The following is a 20,657-nucleotide window of genomic DNA, read 5'->3' as shown; positions in this document are numbered from 1 at the left end:
AACAGTGTGCATTGGTCTCAGGTGCCCCCTCCCCACAACAGTGTGCATTGGTCTCAGGTGCCCCCTCCCCACAACAGTGTGCATTGGTCTCAGATGCCCCCTCCCCACAACAGTGTGCATTGGTGTCAGATGCCCCCTCCTCACAACAGTGTGCATTGGTCTCAGGTGCCCCCTTTACATTACAGCACAAGCTGGTTCTAGACTTCCCCCATTTCCATCACAACAGCGAATGAGCTGCCCCCCAAGGTACAACAACATTCTTTAGACCCGTATGTCACCCCCTCCCTTTTTGCCCCCCATTACAGCACAATTCCCCCCCCCCCTCCACAAAACTATGAGCTTGTTCCTCTTTTTCTCCCACTACCGTGCTTGCTCCTCCCAGGTTCTTCTCCCCCACAACAATGCCGGCTGGTCCCACACATTTCCCCCTCCCCCTCACTTAGTGGCGTAATGTGGAGCCTGTAGGCCCCAATGCAAAATCTCTAACAGCGCCCCCAACTGTCAGGGGTCTTTAATAATAATGGTCCTTTTTCATATGGTGCAAAATGACCTTTGTGCCCCCCCAGTCTCCAGGGCTGGGGTGGGATTGTGACCACTTTTATAGTTACGCCCCTGCCCTCTCCCCCCATTAGAGCACTGAGCAGGGTGAAATCTCTCCTGTCCTGATAAGAGCAGTGTGTAACAATGTAACAAACCCTCAGCTGTGAGCAGCGTTCAGCCTCTGAGGGTATTTGTATTCTTAGAGGAGTCACCGGATTGTTTCTCTCTTCCTCCTCTTGCAGTGAAGGACCGGTATGGGGACAAACAAGCGGACGGCAGCGGCTCCTCGAGCTCCGGGTCGGACAGTGAGGATGACCTGGTGGGTACGGACCCCGGGGTGGCGGTGATGACACTGTTATGTAGTCATATAAAATCCAGCTTATTTTTTTAAATAGACTTTTTTTTATTTTTTTTGCTCGTTTTTGAATGGAAACCATCAGTAAGCAGGTGAGCTGCTGTTGGCTGATCTGTTTTTTATTTTCATTATTAGATCCATAAATGGCAACTTGCCGATGGTTTACTCTATGATGGTAACTGGTGGGTTAATTTGCTTCTGCTTCTATTTTGATCCCTTTATATTATGTGATCACTAATGGGCTCAGGCTGCATCAGTAAATGGACCCCCAAAGTGCTAGTCAGGGGTCCGTAGCAACTAACTCCGCCTTCTTGACTCCCAGACACTTCCTACAGTGTAGAAGTCAAGGCTGGACAAGACGTGGGCCCTTATGGCTGACCTGGTGAGTAATGCGGCCCCCCGACAAATGGCTGTCATCAGGGGCAAAGATCAATCCCCACCGCGGGTCACCAGTAGGGGGTCCTCAGCCGACCCCCAGATGTTGGGAGCAGACGATCATGATGTCGGCGAGCAGACGCACGGCCCAGCGTTATCTATGGGAGACTGATATGTCCTCTCCTCCGTCCTGCAGGCGATCGACCCCCAACTGGACAAAGACTTCTACCGCACCCTGTCCCTTCTCAAGAAGAAAGATCCCATCATCTACAAGGAGGACGTGACCTTCTACACAGAAGCCGGTGAGAACCCTGACTGTATATAAGACATGTATGTACACAGTGAGCGCTGCTCTGGAGTATAATGCAGGAGGTAACTTGGGATCAGTAATGTAATGTATGTACACAGTGACTGCACCAGCAGAATAGTGAGTGCAGCTCTGGAGTATAATACAGGATGTAACTCAGGATCAGTAATGCAATGTATGTACACAGTGACTGCACCAGCAGAATAGTGAGTGCAGCTCTGGAGTATAATACAGGATGTAACTCAGGATCAGTACAGGATCAGTAATGTAATGTATGTACACAGTGACTGCACCAGCAGAATAGTGAGTGCAGCTCTGGAGTATAATACAGGATGTAACTCAGGATCAGTAATGTAATGTATGTACACAGTGACTGCACCAGCAGAATAGTGAGTGCAACTCTGGAGTATAATACAGGATGTAACTCAGGATCAGTACAGGATCAGTAATGTAATGTATGTTCACAGAGACTGCACCAGCAGAATAGTGAGTGCAGCTCTGAAGGATAATACAGGATGTAACTCAGGATCAGTAATGTAATGTATGTACACAGTGACTGCATCAGCAGAATAGTGAGTGCTGCTCTGGATGATAATACAGGATGTAACTCAGGATCAGTACAGGATAAGTAATGTAATGTATGTACACAGTGACTGCACTAGCAGAATAGTGAGTGCAGCTCTGGAGTATAATACAGGATGTAACTCAGGATCAGTACAGGATCAGTAATGTAATGTATGTACACAGTGACTGCACCAGCAGAATAGTGAGTGCAGCTCTGCAGTATAATACAGGATGTAACTCAGGATCAGTACAGGATCAGTAATGTAATGTATGTACACAGTGATTGCACCAGCAGAATAGTGAGTGCAGCTCTGGAGTATAATACAGGATGTAACTCAGGAACAGTACAGGATCAGTAATGTAATGTATGTACACAGTGACTGCACCAACAGAATAGTGAGTGCAGCTCTGGGGTATAATACAGGATGTAACTCAGGATCAGTAATGTAATGTATGTACACAGTGACTGCACCAGCAGAATAGTGAGTGCAGCTCTAGAGTATAATACAGGATGTAACTCAGGATCAGTAATGTAATGAATATACACAGTGACTGCACCAGCAGAATAGTGAGTGCAGCTCTGGAGTATAATACAGGATGTAACTCAGGATCAGTAATGTAATGTATGTACACAGTGACTGCACCAGCAGAATAGTGAGTGCAGCTCTGGGGTATAATACAGGATGTAACTCAGGATCAGTAATGTAATGTATGTACACAGTGACTGCACCAGCAGAATAGTGAGTGCAGCTCTGGGGTATAATACAGGATGTAACTCAGGATCAGTAATGTAATGTATGTACACAGTGACTGCACCAGCAGAATAGTGAGTGCAGCTCTAGAGTATAATACAGGATGTAACTCAGGATCAGTAATGTAATGTATGTACACAGTGACTCCACCAGCAGAATAGTGAGTACAGCTCTGGGGTATAATACAGGATGTAGCTCAGGATCAGTAATGTAATGTATGTACACAGTGACTGCACCAGCAGAATAGTGAGTGCAGCTCCGGAGTATTATACAGGTTGTGCTGGTGTCCTGTAGCTGTTGGCATATTGAAGGTCTTTTCTTTCCCTCGTCTTCCCCATCTGTGACCTCTGGATGATATTTGGCGTTTCAGATACGTCTGCCCCGAGCCCGAGTAAGATTTCCAAGGAGAAGCCGATGTACCTGAAGGACTATGAGAGAAAAGTCATCCTGGAGAAGGAGGGGTGAGGTGGTCGCTCGTCCTCCTGACGTGAGGTTCCAGTAGGCTGCTGCTGTCGTTAATCATCTTCTTTCCTTGCAGTAAATACGAGGATGATGAAAGCTCCGGGGAAGACGACGCCTTCATGCAGGATCAGGTAACGTTGTGCCGGGCGTCGCCGTGTGCTCCGCGGACTCTCCTGGGGGCAGGTGCCTCGTTCTCCTGGGTTCACTCACTGACAGGATTGTATAGAATTAGATCACGCGGCTGCTTTCTGCAGAAGACAGCGCCATCTCTGTCCACAGGTTGTGTGTGGTACTGCAGCTCAGCCACATTGCTGCAGTCTGTGGGTAAGTGGTGATGTTCTTTAGAGGAAACCAGACTTGTTCTCTAATTCTGGAAATCCCATAAATGAAGAACATTTTTAATCCATTTTGTATCTAATCTAATTTTAGAGAGCGCGATCCCCGACATACATGGAGGAACAGAGACAGATCCGAGAGAGGTGAGCAGTATGTGATCCTGGAGGGAGGAGCTGTGACATACCCCTCCCACCACAGGGTAACAGGTGGGAGGAGCTATGTGACATGGAGTCTGCTCCTCCCACCACAGGGTAACAGGTGGGAGGAGCTATGTGACATGGAGTCTGCTCCTCCCACCACAGGGTGACAGGTGGGAGGAGCCATGTGACATGGGATCTGCTCCTTCCACCACAGGGTGACAGTCAGGAGGGAGGAGCTATGTGACATGGGATCTGCTCCTCCCACCACAGGGTGACAATCAGGAGGGAGGAGCTATGTGACATGGGATCTGCTCCTCCCACCACAGGGTGACAGTCAGGAGGGAGGAGCGGTTTGACATGGGGTCTGCTCCTCCCACCACAGGGTGACAGGAGGGAGGAGCTGTGTGACATGGGGTCTCCTCCCACCACAGGGTGACAGGAGGGAGGAGCTGTGTGACATGGGGTCTGCTCCTCCCACCACAGGGTGACAGGAGGGAGGATCTGTGTGAGATGGGGTCTGCTCCTCCCACCACAGGGTGACAGGAGGGAGGAGCTGTGTGACATGGGGTCTGCTCCTCCCACCACAGGGTGACAGGAGGGAGGAGCTGTGTGACATGGGGTCTGCTCCTCCCACCACAGGGTGACAGGAGGGAGGAGCTGTGTGACATGGGGTCTGCTCCTCCCACCACAGGGTGACAGGAGGGAGGAGCTGTGTGACATGGGGTCTGCTCCTCCCACCACAGGGTGACAGGAGGGAGGAGCTGTGTGACATGGGGTCTGCTCCTCCCACCACAGGGTGACAGGAGGGAGGAGCTGTGTGACATGGGGTCTGCTCCTCCCACCACAGGGTGACAGGAGGGAGGAGCTGTGTGACATGGGGTCTGCTCCTCCCACCACAGGGTGACAGGAGGGAGGAGCTGTGTAACATGGACTCTGCTCCTCCCACCAAAGGGTGGCAGGAGGGAGGAGCTGTGTGACATGGCATCTGCTCCTCCCACCACAGGGTGACAGATAGGAGGGAGGAGCCGTGTGACATGGCGTCTGCCCCTCCCACCACAGGGTGACAGGTGGGAGGAGCCGTGTAATATGGAATCTGCTCCTCCCACCACAGGGTAACAGGAGGGAGGAGCTGTGTGACATGGGATCTGCTCCTCCCACCACAGGGTGACAGGAGGGAGGAGCTGTGTGACATGGGATCTGCTCCTCCCACCACAGGGTGACAGGAGGGAGGAGCTGTGTGACATGGGATCTGCTCCTCCCACTGTCGGGGTAAAAGAATATATATATTTGTAACTTTTATACTTTTGTAACTTTTATACGCTTTTTTGCTAATGTACTAACCACCATTTTGTATCATATAACAATAAGCTTTCCTTGCTACGTAATACTCAAATCGAAATTTAAACTAAGACAGTTCCAGTGTTGCCAAGACTTATTTCAGAGAAACGAAACAAGATTATAAGCTGACGGCTGCAATATCTGCCCAGAGACTGAGATAAGGAGATGTGGACCAATCAGGAGTGGCCAGACATTGGACTTTCATGGCTTACCCCGCCCCGGACAACCCCTTTCCCCTCCCATTATGTAGTGTATTTAGATTTGTGCATGTAAAAAATAAATTCAGAACAATGCTGAGGACGTTGACTGTAGTAGTCTTCTGAGCATGCTCTGAGCTTGAACCAGCTTGTTGTCTGACTCATTCTTTGAATGGTTGACCCATGCTCATAGTTTGAATTTGGAGTGACTGGAGGACGAGTGGAATGTCATCACGACCCTCACACCACCACAGGGTGACAGGAGGGAGGAGCTGTGTGACATGGGATCTGCTCCTCCCACCATAGGGTGACAGGAGGGAGGAGCTGTGTGACATGGGATCTGCTCCTCCCACCACAGGGTGACAGGAGGGAGGAGCTGTGTGACATGGGATCTGCTCCTCCCACCACAGGGTGACAGATAGGAGGGAGGAGCTGTGTGACATGGCGTCTGCCCCTCCCACCACAGGGTGACAGGTGGGAGGAGCCGTGTAATATGGAATCTGCTCCTCCCACCACAGGGTGACAGGTGGGTGGGAGCTGTGTGACATGGGATCTGCTCCTCCCACCACGGGGTGACAGGAGGGAGGAGCTATGTGACATGGGATCTGCTCCTCCCACCACAGGGTGACAGGAGGGAGGAGCTGTGTGACATGGAGTCTGCTCCTCCCACCACAGGGTGACAGGAGGGAGGATCTGTGTGACATGGAGTCTGCTCCTCCCACCACAGGGTGACAGGAGGGAGGAGCTATGTGACATGGGATCTGCTCCTCCCACCACAGGGTGACAGGAGGGAGGAGCTGTGTGACATGGGATCTGCTCCTCCCACCACAGGGTGACAGGTGGGAGGAGCTGTGTGACATGGGATCTGCTCCTCCCACCACAGGGTGACAGGAGGGAGGATCTGTGTGACATGGGATCTGCTCCTCCCACCACGGGGTGACAGGAGGGAGGAGCTATGTGACATGGGATCTGCTCCTCCCACCACAGGGTGACAGGAGGGAGGAGCTGTGTGACATGGCGTCTGCTCCTCCCACCACGGTGACAGGTGGGAGGAGCTGTGTGACATGGAGTCTGCTCCTCCCACCACAGGGTGACAGGTGGGTGGGGAGCTGTGTGACATGGGATCTGCTCCTCCAACCACGGGGTGACAGGAGGGAGGAGCTGTGTGACATGGGATCTGCTCCTCCCACCACAGGGTGACAGGAGGGAGGAGCTGTGTGACATGGAGTCTGCTCCTCCCACCACAGGGTGACAGGAGGGAGGAGCTGTGTGACATGGAGTCTGCTCCTCCCACCACAGGGTGACAGATAGGAGGGAGGAGCTGTGTGACATGGAGTCTGCTCCTCCCACCACAGGGTGACAGGAGGGAGGAGCTGTGTGACATGGGATCTGCTCCTCCCACCACAGGGTGACAGGAGGGAGGAGCTGTGTGACATGGAGTCTGCTCCTCCCACCACAGGGTGACAATAATAACTGTCTTTTTCTGACTCTTCAGTTTCCGTCAGTTTGTTGAGGACAGTGACAATGATGAAGAGGATGAGACTGCAGCAAATCTGCTAACAAAACGCAGCAAAACCAAGAAAGAACAGGTGAGTGTGCTCTGTGGCTGCGGCGGAGCTGCGTGAGGAGCCATGAGGCTCAGGCTGCAGGAAGAAACAGCAAGTTTCAGCAGTGTTCCTTTTGTCCACTAGAGGGCAGTAGAACTATCTTTCAATGGATGTAGCTTTCTCCTAGGTGTGGCTCTGACTATGTCGGAGGCATTCTGGGCATTGTAGTTCTGCAGTATTTTTAGTGCCATAGGTTAGGAGTTACCATAGGTGGTATTTTACATAAATCTTTTGTATGATCATCTTGCAGGAGCAGGAGGATGAAGAATACATCGCTTGGCTCAGAGGACAAAAGAACATTGAAAACTTAGATGATGTGAAGGAAATGGTGAGTAATAAATGTGAGATAATGGAACAGTCTGCTTAGTATAACATAAGTAACTGTATCCCTGTTAGTTATACAGATCACTTTATATCTTGACACTCCATAGTCACAGATTGAGGTGTAAGGCCCACCACGGAATACACGGGGCTAGGAAGGGTGGCCGTTGTCACCTGGTTCATAAATGATCGCATGTCACAGACAGATTCTGTTTGATCCATTTTTAATCAGAAACCAGAGACATCACACCATACATGATAAGTACAATTGAAATTTTGCTTGGCAAACTAGAGTTTTGCCTTTTTAAGCTATTGATATCTGTTATCAGCCACTTAAGGAGGACCTGTTACAAGCTTAAAAGCTACCCTTTTTATTTTATTTAATTCCCCTTGCTCCCTTGTGTATTTACATTTTTCGTTTTTCAAGATCTGCCCTACGGTTACAGAGATATGGGCCTTTTTATTTTTTTTCGTGGGATCCTCGGGGGCGTGTCTTTAGATTTGTTTTGCATAATTGTCATCTAGGCCACGCCCTTTAGTAAAAAACGCATTCAAATTACTGCTAAATGAAAAGGCTCATATCTCTGGAATCGTGCGGTGGATTTTGAAAAAACAAAAACAGGAAAACTCAGGGGAGCGGCAGGAACTAAATAAGACCAAAACTTTTCATCTTGAGATGGATATTGTTTAAAGTGTCCTATCGGGTGACTATATAGTTCTCCTATGAGGAATGCAGATGCGCTTGGCTGTATTTGGGGAGCTCTGGCGCATGTGGACATCCCGCTCACTTCTGGTCGGACCCCTGCTTTAAAGAGAGATCAGGGGACTCACGTACTGAAGAAAAATGTGGTCTCTCAGACAGATCCTATGGATATAGGAATAAATATATCTTGTGAGACTTAACCCCTTTAGGGACTCCGGCAAGACTGGGCAAGGACTCTGGTCAGAGCTACTATATTGGCTATGACTTCTTATCATTTTGGTTGGTAGCCACATTACCCATGGTACAGTGCGGGGGGATGGGGCTAGACGCTGATTTTTTATTTTTTTTTATAGGATTATTTAAAGGAATTCTGGAGTAATCCTACTCTGGATGAAGGGGAGAAATTCCTGAGAGATTATATTCTGAACAAGGAGTATAAGAACGAAGAGTCTGAGAAGGAGGAGGAGGAAGATGACGACGATGATGATGAAGAATGGTGAGATTTAGTATAAGGAAATATATAAAATGGAAAATGGTTAAGCATAGCTCTGATTTTTTTTCTTTAACCATGAGTGTGTGTATGTATATATGTATGTGTGTGTGAAAAAAAATTAAATAAATAAAATAAACAGAAAATGTGCAATCTGCATTCAAACAAAATTTGACAGGTGCATAAGTATGGGCACCCTTATCATTTTCTTGTTTTAAATACTCCTACCTACTTTTTACTGACTTACTAAAGCCCCTTTTTTGGTTTTGTAACCTCATTGAGCTTTGAACTTCATAGCCAGGTGTATGCAATCATGAGAAAAGCTACTTAAAGTGGCCACTTGCAAGTTGTTCTCCTGTTTGAATCTCCTCTGAAGAGTGGTATCATGGGCTCCTCAAAACAACTGTCAAATGGTCTGAAAACAAAGATTATTCAACATAGTTGTTCAGGGGAAGGATACAAAAAGCTGTCTCAGAGATTTAACCTGTCAGTTTCCACTGTGAGGAACATAGTAAGGAAATGTAAGAACACAGGGACAGTTCTTGTTAAGGCCAGAAGTGGCAGGCCAAGAAAGACATCAGAAAGGCAGAGAAGAAGAATGGTGAGATCAGTCAAGGACAATCCTCAGACCACCTCCAGAGAGCTGCAGCATCAACTTGCTGCAGATGGTGTCACTGTGCATCGGTCAACTATACAACGCACTTTGCACAAGGAGAAGCTGTATGGGAGAGTGATGCGAAAGAAGCCGTTTCTGCAAGCACGCCACAAACAGAGTTGGCTGAGGTATGCAAAAGCACATTTGGAGAAGCCAATTTCTTTTCGGAAGAAGGTCCTGTGGACTGATGAAACCAAGATTGAGTTGTTTGGTCATACAAAAAGGCGTTATGCATGGCGGCAAAAAAACACAGCATTCCAAGAAAAACACTTGCTAGCCACAGTACAATTTGGTGGAGGTTCCATCATGCTTTGGGGCTGTGTGGCCAATGCCGGCACCGGGAATCTTGTTAAAGTTGAGGGACGCATGGATTCCACTCAGTATCAGCAGATTCTTGACAATAATGTTCAAGAATCAGTGACAAAGTTGAAGTTACGCAGGGGATGGATCTTTCAGCAAGACAATGACCAAAACACCGCTCCAAATCTACTCCATCCCCAGACCTGAATATCATTGAACATCTGTGGGATCATTTGAAGAGGGCTGTCCATGCTCGGCGACCATCAAACTTAACTGAACTGGAATTGTTTTGTAAAGAGGAATGGTCAAAAATACCTTCATCCGGGATCCAGGAAATCATTAAAAGCTACAGGAAGCGACTAGAGGCTGTTATTTTTGCAAAAGGAGGATCTACTAAATATTAATGTCACTTTTCTGGTGAGGTGCCCATACTTATGCACCTGTCAAATTTTGTTTGAATGCAGATTGCACATTTTCTGTTAGTACAATAAACCTCATTTCAAGACAGAAACATTACTGTGTCCAACAGTTATTACATATATCAAACTGAAATAGCTGTTGCAAAAACACAAATTTTTATAAAACATTAAGCTTAAGATTAATAGGGGTGCCCAAACTTTTTCATATAACTGTGTATATATATATATTTATTATATATATAATGTATGTGTGTGTAATCTGATTGATGTGATGATGGAGGACATGCCCCCTTATTATTATTACAGTTTGGATGTGTAATAACAGCTGTAATCTCACATAGGGAAGTGATAGGTGATCATCGTGCTCTCATCTCTCCCTGCAGCGCCCCCGCAGCTTTGGAGAAGGCATTGCACATCTCGGACTCTGAGGACGAGGGTGAACTTTTCCTAAAGAAACAGGAAGATTTTGAGAGAAAATACAATTTTAGATTTGAGGAACCCGATTCTGATTTGGTGAGTTATCGGTGAGCGTTCAGGGATGGGATCGTGGGAGCCGTTTATCCTGAGTATGTAGAGAGATCCAGGACAGGGAGACGCTGATGTCACTGACTGCAAATCCTAAACAGGAAAGCGGTGATCATGTTGCAATCAATATCTGATCTATATAACTGTATGACTGACTGTCTAATGTATTGTGTATTCAGATTAAGACTTTCCCCAGAACTATCGCACAATCAGTAAGACGGAAAGATGATCGGAGGAAGAGAAAACGGGAAGAGATAAAGGAGAGAAAGAAGAAGGTGAGCACCAGCAAACCGAAAGGAGATGGTTTCCGGATATAACTGCTGTATACAAAAATATAACTACTATAATACTGCCCCTATGTACAAGAATATAACTACTATAATACTGCCCCTATGTACAAGAATATAACTGCTATAATACTGCTCCTATGTACAAGAATATAACTACTATATTACTGCTCTTATGTACAAGAATATAACTACTATAATACTGCCCCCTATGTACAAGAATATAACTACTATAATACTGCCCCCTATGTACAAGAATATAACTACTATAATACTGCCCCCTATGTACAAGAATATAACTACTATAATACTTCCCCCTATGTACAAGAATATAACTACTATAATACTGCTCCTATGTACAAGAATATAACTACTATAATACTGCCTCCTATGTACAAGAATATAACTACTATAATACTGCCCCCTATGTACAAGAATATAACTACTATAATACTGCCTCCTATGTACAAGAATATAACTACTATAATACTGCCTCCTATGTACAAGAATATAACTACTATAATACTGCCTCCTATGTACAAGAATATAACTACTATAATACTGCTCCTATGTACAAGAATATAACTACTATAATACTGCCCCCTATGTACAAGAATATAACTACTATAATACTGCTCCTATGTACAAGAATATAACTACTATAATACTGCTCCTATGTACAAGAATATAACTACTATAATACTGCTCCTATATACAAGAATATAACTACTATAATGCTGCCCCCTATGTACAAAAATATAACTACTATAATACTGCCCCTATGTACAAGAATATAACTACTATAATACTCTCCTATGTACAAGAATATACCTACTATAATACTGCTCCCTATGTACAAGAATATACCTACTATAATACTGCCCCCTATGTACAAGAATATAACTACTATAATACTGCCCCCTATGTACAAGAATATAACTACTATAATACTGCCCCCTATGTACAAGAATATAACTACTATAATACTTCCCCCTATGTACAAGAATATAACTACTATAATACTGCCCCCTATGTACAAGAATATAACTACTATAATACTGCTCCTATGTACAAGAATATAACTACTATAACACTGCCCCCTATGTACAAGAATATAACTACTATAATACTGCCCCTATGTACAAGAATATAACTACTATAATACTGCCCCTATGTACAAGAATATAACTACTATAATACTGCCCCCTATGTACAAGAATATAACTACTATAATACTTCCCCCTATGTACAAGAATATACCTACTATAATACTGCTCCTATGTACAAGAATATCACTACTATAATACTTCCCCCTATGTACAAGAATATACCTACTATAATACTGCCCCCTATGTACAAGAATATAACTACTATAATACTTCCCCCTAGAATATAACTACTATAATACTGCTCCTATGTACAAGAATATAACTACTATAATACTGCTCCTATATACAAGAATATAACTACTATAATGCTGCCCCCTATGTACAAAAATATAACTACTATAATACTGCCCCTATGTACAAGAATATAACTACTATAATACTCTCCTATGTACAAGAATATACCTACTATAATACTGCTCCCTATGTACAAGAATATACCTACTATAATACTGCCCCCTATGTACAAGAATATAACTACTATAATACTGCCCCCTATGTACAAGAATATAACTACTATAATACTGCCCCCTATGTACAAGAATATAACTACTATAATACTTCCCCCTATGTACAAGAATATAACTACTATAATACTGCCCCCTATGTACAAGAATATAACTACTATAATACTGCTCCTATGTACAAGAATATAACTACTATAACACTGCCCCCTATGTACAAGAATATAACTACTATAATACTGCCCCTATGTACAAGAATATAACTACTATAATACTGCCCCCTATGTACAAGAATATAACTACTATAATACTGCCCCCTATGTACAAGAATATAACTACTATAATACTGCCCCTATGTACAAGAATATAACTACTATAATACTGCTCCTATGTACAAGAATATCACTACTATAATACTTCCCCCTATGTACAAGAATATACCTACTATAATACTGCCCCCTATGTACAAGAATATAACTACTATAATACTGCCCCTACGTACAAGAATATCACTACTATAATACTGCTCCCTATGTACAAGAATATAACTACTATAATACTCTCCTATGTACAAGAATATAACTACTATAATACTGCCCCCTATGTACAAGAATATAACTACTATAATACTGCCCCTATGTACAAGAATATAACTACTATAATACTCTCCTATGTACAAGAATATAACTACTATAATACTGCCCCTATGTACAAGAATATAACTACTATAATACTGCCCCCTATGTACAAGAATATAACTACTATAATACTGCCCCCTATGTACAAGAATATAACTACTATAATACTGCCCCCTATGTACAAGAATATAACTGCTATAATACTGCCCCCTATGTACAAGAATATAACTGCTATAATACTGCTCCCTATGTACAAGAATATAACTGCTATAATACTGCTCCCTATGTACAAGAATATAACTGCTATAATACTGCTCCCTATGTACAAGAATATAACTGCTATAATACTGCCCCCCTATGTACAAGAATATAACTGCTATAATACTGCCCCCCTATGTACAAGAATATAACTGCTATAATACTGCCCCCCTATGTACAAGAATATAACTGCTATAATACTGCCCCCCTATGTACAAGAATATAACTGCTATAATACTGCTCCTATGTGCAAGAATATAACTACTATAATACTGCCCCTATATACAAGAATATAACTACTATAATACTGCCCCCTCCTCTTGTGAACAGGAATATGATTAATCTTACAGATAAATGAGAATCGGTGGTATTCTCTTCTATAGTTCTATGATTATTCGTTGTAATTTCAGGAAAAAGAGAAAATACAAGAAGAGCTGAAGCAGCTAAAAAATTTGAAGCGTAAAGAATTGCAGGGGAAGGTGCAGAAGTTGCGCGAGTTGTGTGGGGATCAGCGTTTCGGAGTGACGGAGGAGGATTTGATGGATGATTTTGACCCAGCAAAGCATGATGAGATTATGCAGGTGAGTTGTGTGCGGACAGTGGTCAGGCAGCCATCACACCACAGGAGCTTACTATCTATACACCACCTCCATGCTTAGACACTCAGTGGACAGGCTGGGGGCTGGTGTTGGATCCAAGGCTCCTCCATGGTCACCACATTGCTCCTCTTGGCAGAGCTGCTGTTGACTGATCTGTGAACACTTCTTTCTGGCAGAAATGTTTTGGTGATGATTACTATGGTGTAGAGGAATCCCAGAAACCGCAGTTTGAGGATGATGATGAACTGGAAGGTGAATATTTTTTTACTAAACATCTCTGGTCTGAATACTTTTAAGTAGTATATTTAGTTTCATAAGGGATGTAATACAATACATTATTCTACTTATCCTGTATTATACTCCAGAGCTGCACTCACTATTCTGCTGGTGCAGTCACTGTGTACATACATTACATTACTGATCCTGAGTTACATCCTGTATTATACTCCAGAGCTGCACTCACTATTCTGCTGGTGCAGTCACTGTGTATATACATTACTGATCCTGTACTGATCCTGAGTTACATCCTGTATTATACTCCAGAGCTGCACTCACTATTCTGCTGGTGCAATCACTGTGTATATACATTACATTACTGATCCTGCACTGATCCTGAGTTACATCCTGTATTATACCCCAGAGCTGCACTCACTATTCTGCTGGTGCAGTCACTGTGTACATACATTACATTACTGATCCTGAGTTACATCCTGTATTATACTCCAGAGCTGCCCTCACTATTCTGCTGGTGCAGTCACTGTGTACATACATTACATTACTGATCCTGTACTGATCCTGAGTTACATCCTGTATTATACTCCAGAGCTGCACTCACTATTCTGCTGGTGCAGTCACTGTGTACATACATTACATTACTGATCCTGAGTTACATCCTGTATTATACTCCAGAGCTGCACTCACTATTCTGCTGGTGCAGTCACTGTGTACATACATTACATTACTGATCCTGAGTTACATCCAGTATTATACTCCAGAGCTGCACTCACTATTCTGCTGGTGCAGTCACTGTGTACATACATTACATTACTGATCCTGTACTGATCCTGAGTTACATCCTGTATTATACTCCAGAGCTGCACTCACTATTCTGCTGGTGCAGTCACTGTGTACATACATTACATTACTGATCCTGTACTGATCCTGAGTTACATCCTGTATTATACTCCAGAGCTGCACTCACTATTCTGCTGGTGCAGTCACTGTGTACATACATTACATTACTGATCCTGAGTTACATCCTGTATTATACTCCAGAGCTGCACTCACTATTCTGCTGGTGCAGTCACTGTGTACATATATTACATTACTGATCCTGAGTTACATCCTGTATTATACCCCAGAGCTGCACTCACTTTGCAGATGATCTCCTGACTCACCGTTCTGTACACCCTTTGGCCTCTATATTCTCGTCTTCTCTCCCTCACAGAGGACTGGAATTGGGATAAATGGACTGGAGTGGAAGAACAAGAGGCTGATGACAATATGGAGGTCGCAGACTGGGAGGAGGTCTCTGCACCTCATTGTGATGACCCAAACTTTGTGGTAAAACCTCTATTACCAGCCTTTTGTGGGGCAGATGTGGCTGATTGTGGGAAATCCCACATGGTCTCTGCCGTCAAGGTCTCACCCCAGATCTCTGTTGCTTTCAGATGGATGCAGAATATGACCCCCAGGCCGCTCCTGTCCCGTCTCGTAAAGAAAGGAAAAAGATGAGACTGGAGCAGGAGAAGAACGTAAAGAAGAGGAAGAAGTCAAAGTTTGCAGAAGCCGTGAGCAGACAGAAGCCGGTGTTCAACCCAGGTGAGTGCTAACGTTGATGTGTTGTGTTCTCTTTTATCAGCCATCATGTGCCTTTTAACAGCCAGGGTTCAATCTCTGCCAGTGGCATTTAACTCGCCCATGACGTGATCAGGGGGCGCTGATGGGTTGCCATGATAGCCAGGCGTTCGCTGAAGACCACCAAGCTTGTCATGACTTTTATACAAAATCCAGCCTGTAGGGGACTATTAAATGAAGTAAAAAAAAAAAAAGTTTTAAATATGAAAAAAGTTAAAAAAATAAATAAAAAAATAAATAAAAAATATGCGTTTGGTATCGCCGTGTTCCCGATCTATCAAAATATAAAATAAATCCGTAAACTGCGTAGCGTAAAAATCGACACGCCAGATTACATGTTTTATTTTTTTGGGCTGCTGCAACATTGCTGTAAGAGAAGATCAAAAACATCATATCTACCCTAAAATGGTATTAATAAAAATGTCAGCTCCGGGCGCAAAAAATAAGCCCTCACCCGGCCCCAGATCCTGAAAATTGAAAGCGTTATTGGTCTCCAAAAATGGCGACGTGTTTTTTTTTTTTTTTTACACTGCTGATTTTTTTTTAAATAAAAGGAAAAAAAGAACCTATAAATGTTTGGTATCGGAGTACTCGTACTGACCTGGAGAATCATATGGTCAGGTCAGTTTTACTGTATAGAGAACATGGAAAATTAGAAAAAAAAAAAAAAGCCCCCAAAAAATTGTGTAATGCACTTTTTTTTGCAATTTTAACGCAGTTTTTGTTTTTTTCCGCTTTCCAGTGCATCGCATGATAAAATGAATGGTTTAAATCAAAAGTACAAAATAAGCCCTGATACGCCTATGTAGACGGAAAAATAAAAAAATGTTATGTCTCTTGGAAGAAGAAGGGGAGGAAAAAGAGAAAACAAAAACAGGAAATTGTTTGGGGGGTGAAGGAGTTAACCCCCTCCCTCCCTCCCTCCCCACCATGGGGCCAATTCATTATTGCATCTATGCTTTTTTTTTTTTTTTTTGTATAGTTTTTTTTTATTTGCCCTAAATTCTTTCGATTGCCTTTTTTTTCTATTTTCTACTTTTTTGTCTCTATTGGTGGAGTTTTTTGGTTTTCCAGATTTTTTTTTTTTTTTTGGGGGGGGGGGGGCAGATTTATCAATTGCAATGTTTGTAAAGTTTTTCTGCAAATGTATACCAGTGATTTCTAAAGTATATACATTTAGTTTTTCTATTTGTGGGTGTGTATTTTGTGACATTTTAGTGGAACATGACGCTTTTTTTTCCTCTAATATAAAGTCGTGATTTTTTTCGAATTTGCACAAAATTCTTACACCGCACGTGACATTTTCTAGAATTTGTTAAAAAAAACAAAAAAATAAAAAATCATCAATAAATACCTTAGGGGGGAAAAAAAAAAAAGCAAATGATTTGGGGTCATATTCTAATCAGACCCTGCTGGAAACGTCAGGTGCTGCAGCTAATGATTGACTGCAGTGGTCATATTTTGTACGAAACAGAAGAAAGAGATTGGAGGAAGATTCTTTTTAGCTCGGATAGAATGTGACCACTGCAGCCAATCAGTGGCTACTTATTGGCTGACGTTCCCTGCTAGGACACTGGTGGGGGAGACCGGCAGCTGTATAGAGGAGCATTGGGAGTCTGGGGTAGGTGAGCATGTTTTTTTTTTTTTTTTTTAATTATTTTTAAAACCGCCATGTAGTTATTTTATTGTCTAATATGAAGTAGTGGACAATTGCTTTAAGGATCCTCTTTGATTAAAATCCAGCAGACCACCATTAGACTCACCCTCATTTTTGTATACTGCACAGATGATAAAAGCTTCCAGCAATACGTGGAGGAGTATTACAAGTTAGATTACGAGGATATAGTGGACGATCTTCCGTGCAGATTCAAGTACCGGCAGGTGGTGGCCTGTGACTTTGGACTCACGACGGAGGAGGTGAGGTGGTGGTGCCCCTGCTCGTGGTAGAAGTCCCGGTTCCTATGTACATATATGTATGACAGTCCCTGATGGAGGTTTCTTCTTGCAGATTTTGGGAGCAGATGACAGCGATTTGAACAGATGGTGTTCCCTAAGGAAAACCTGCATGTACCGGTGAGTCCCAGGACAGGAGGACACAAGTCTGGCCCCTGGGGAACATTTTGCCGTAAATGTCTACGGTGGGACTGAAAAATTACTTAAAAGGAGTTTATCCCACGAAAATATATAGTAGAGTAAATGTTTTTAACTTTTTATTTAATTCTTCAATCATCCAAGACCTCTGCTTGCTGTTGGTATATCGAAATGTTCAATTGATTGCAACCCCCCCAATCAAGTGTAGGTCCCAGTACTGCAACCCCCCACCCCCCCAATCAAGTGTAGGTCCCAGAACTGCAACCCCCCGCCCCCCCCCCCAATCAAGTGTAGGTCCCAGGACTGCAACCCCCCGCCCCCCCAATCAAGTGTAGGTCCCAGTACTGCAACCCCCCACCTCCCCCAATCAAGTGTAGGTCCCAGTACTGCAACCCCCCGCCCCCCCCCAATCAAGTGTAGGTCCCAGGACTGCAACCCCCCGCCCCCCCAATCAAGTGTAGGTCCCAGTACTGCAACCCCCCGCCCCCCCAATCAAGTGTAGGTCCCAGGACTGCAACCCCCCGCCCCCCCAATCAAGTGTAGGTCCCAGTACTGCAACCCCCCACCTCCCCCAATCAAGTGTAGGTCCCAGGACTGCAACCCCCCACCTCCCCCAATCAAGTGTAGGTCCCAGTACTGCAACCCCCCACCTCCCCCAATCAAGTGTAGGTCCCAGGACTGCAACCCCCCGCCCCCCCAATCAAGTGTAGGTCCCAGAACTGCAACCCCCCGCCCCCCCAATCAAGTGTAGGTCCCAGTACTGCAACCCCCCACCTCCCCCAATCAAGTGTAGGTCCCAGGACTGCAACCCCCCACCTCCCCCAATCAAGTGTAGGTCCCAGTACTGCAACCCCCCACCCCCCCCAATCAAGTGTAGGTCCCAGGACTTCAACCCCCCACCCCCCCAATCAAGTGTAGGTCCCAGTACTGCAACCCCCCACCCCCCCAATCAAGTGTAGGTCCCAGAACTGCAACCCCCCGCCCCCCCCAATCAAGTGTAGGTCCCAGTACTGCAACCCCCCACCTCCCCCAATCAAGTGTAGGTCCCAGGACTGCAACCCCCCGCCCCCCCAATCAAGTGTAGGTCCCAGTACTGCAACCCCCCACCTCCCCCAATCAAGTGTAGGTCCCAGGACTGCAACCCCCCGCCCCCCCAATCAAGTGTAGGTCCCAGTACTGCAACCCCCCACCTCCCCCAATCAAGTGTAGGTCCCAGGACTGCAACCCCCCGCCCCCCCCCAATCAAGTGTAGGTCCCAGGACTGCAACCCCCCGCCCCCCCAATCAAGTGTAGGTCCCAGGACTGCAACCCCCCGTCCCCCCAATCAAGTGTAGGTCCCAGGACTGCAACCCCCCGCCCCCCCCCAATCAAGTGTAGGTCCCAGGACTGCAACCCCCCACCTCCCCCAATCAAGTGTAGGTCCCAGGACTGCAACCCCCCGCCCCCCCAATCAAGTGTAGGTCCCAGTACTGCAACCCCCCACCTCCCCCAATCAAGTGTAGGTCCCAGGACTGCAACCCCCCACCTCCCCCAATCAAGTGTAGGTCCCAGTACTGCAACCCCCCACCTCCCCCAATCAAGTGTAGGTCCCAGTACTGCAACCCCCCACCTCCCCCAATCAAGTGTAGGTCCCAGGACTGCAACCCCCCGCCCCCCCAATCAAGTGTAGGTCCCAGTACTGCAACCCCCCACCTCCCCCAATCAAGTGTAGGTCCCAGGACTGCAACCCCCCGCCCCCCCAATCAAGTGTAGGTCCCAGGACTGCAACCCCCCGCCCCCCCAATCAAGTGTAGGTCCCAGGACTGCAACCCCCCACCTCCCCCAATCAAGTGTAGGTCCCAGGACTGCAACCCCCCACCTCCCCCAATCAAGTGTAGGTCCCAGTACTGCAACCCCCCACCCCCCCCCAATCAAGTGTAGGTCCCAGGACTTCAACCCCCCACCCCCCCAATCAAGTGTAGGTCCCAGTACTGCAACCCCCCACCCCCCCAATCAAGTGTAGGTCCCAGTACTGCAACCCCCCACCCCCCCAATCAAGTGTAGGTCCCAGTACTGCAACCCCCCAATCAAGTGTAGGTCCCAGTTCTAGTCCAGATGGCTTGAGCAGGTGAATGGACAGTGGAGGAATTATTTTATGTCACATCTGGTAATAAAGAGATGAAATCTGTCTTGCAGATCTGACAAGGAGGATATTTCCGATCAAAGTATCTACGGGCTGAAGGGGCAAAACGCCTGGAAGAAGCAGCAAATCCTAAAGTCTCTGTCGCACGGGTGAGCTCATCCTATTCTTGTTAACCGATTTCCTTCTCATTTACTATGCCTAGATCCTCGGCTTAAAGGGGGTTCTCCACTTTGGACAGGTCCCTCTGACAATAAGCCGATCACAAGGGATGAAATGTGCCCAGGATGTAACAGTACCTTTCTCGGGGAAGGGTATGGACCGATCCGGCTCCACACAAGGCAGGTGCCGGCTGCGCTGCACAGCCAGCATCTGCCTCCACCAGTAGCCACTCTGATCACTGCTGCCACATCCGTCCTGGAGTCGGTTGCCCCCTTTAAATGCATTACTGGGGTGTCTATAGGTTATTACGGCAGCCAGGGGGGTCTGTTGAATGCCCCCACTTGGGCCATCTTGGCAGTCCAGGCACAAGCAGCACCTAATAGGCCATCATTGTTTGTCCTGGGTACTTCATGATCGCAGTATATAGAACAAGCCAGAAAACGAGCACGAGTTGAAGTCTCTTAGATATTAGTATATAAAAAAATAGTTCTAAAAAAAAAAAAAAAAAAAAAAAATCACATTCAGCATGGCGGAGTCCCTCAATGTCCGAGCTATCAAACTACAAAATTCATTTATTTGTACTGTTAAGGAAAAAAAAATCGCGCCAGGATTGTGTATTTTCATTCACTG

At 45.5% G+C, this 20,657-nt stretch overlaps 1 protein-coding gene across 1 annotated transcript in view; it reads left to right on the top strand.

The window, feature by feature from the left end:
• Positions 1-20,657, top strand: part of KRI1 (KRI1 homolog) — a 32,770-nt gene that overhangs the window by 6,202 nt on the left and 5,911 nt on the right. The window contains exons 2-18 of the mRNA XM_073654178.1: positions 783-859; positions 1,467-1,572; positions 3,264-3,354; positions 3,432-3,486; positions 3,785-3,834; positions 6,862-6,955; positions 7,224-7,301; positions 8,351-8,493; positions 10,245-10,374; positions 10,566-10,661; positions 13,610-13,780; positions 13,975-14,050; positions 15,246-15,361; positions 15,469-15,619; positions 17,442-17,572; positions 17,664-17,728; positions 19,922-20,017. Coding sequence (XP_073510279.1) covers positions 783-859; positions 1,467-1,572; positions 3,264-3,354; positions 3,432-3,486; positions 3,785-3,834; positions 6,862-6,955; positions 7,224-7,301; positions 8,351-8,493; positions 10,245-10,374; positions 10,566-10,661; positions 13,610-13,780; positions 13,975-14,050; positions 15,246-15,361; positions 15,469-15,619; positions 17,442-17,572; positions 17,664-17,728; positions 19,922-20,017 — 1,726 coding nt within the window. The remainder of the gene's footprint in view (positions 1-782; positions 860-1,466; positions 1,573-3,263; positions 3,355-3,431; positions 3,487-3,784; positions 3,835-6,861; positions 6,956-7,223; positions 7,302-8,350; positions 8,494-10,244; positions 10,375-10,565; positions 10,662-13,609; positions 13,781-13,974; positions 14,051-15,245; positions 15,362-15,468; positions 15,620-17,441; positions 17,573-17,663; positions 17,729-19,921; positions 20,018-20,657) is intronic.

This window comes from Phyllobates terribilis, unplaced genomic scaffold, assembly GCF_046119375.1.
Source record: "Phyllobates terribilis strain yellow unplaced genomic scaffold, ASM4611937v1 Scaffold_11__3_contigs__length_659146591, whole genome shotgun sequence".
NCBI classification, from domain to species: Eukaryota; Metazoa; Chordata; class Amphibia; order Anura; family Dendrobatidae; genus Phyllobates; species Phyllobates terribilis.
This window is presented reverse-complemented; position numbering and strand designations above follow the sequence as displayed.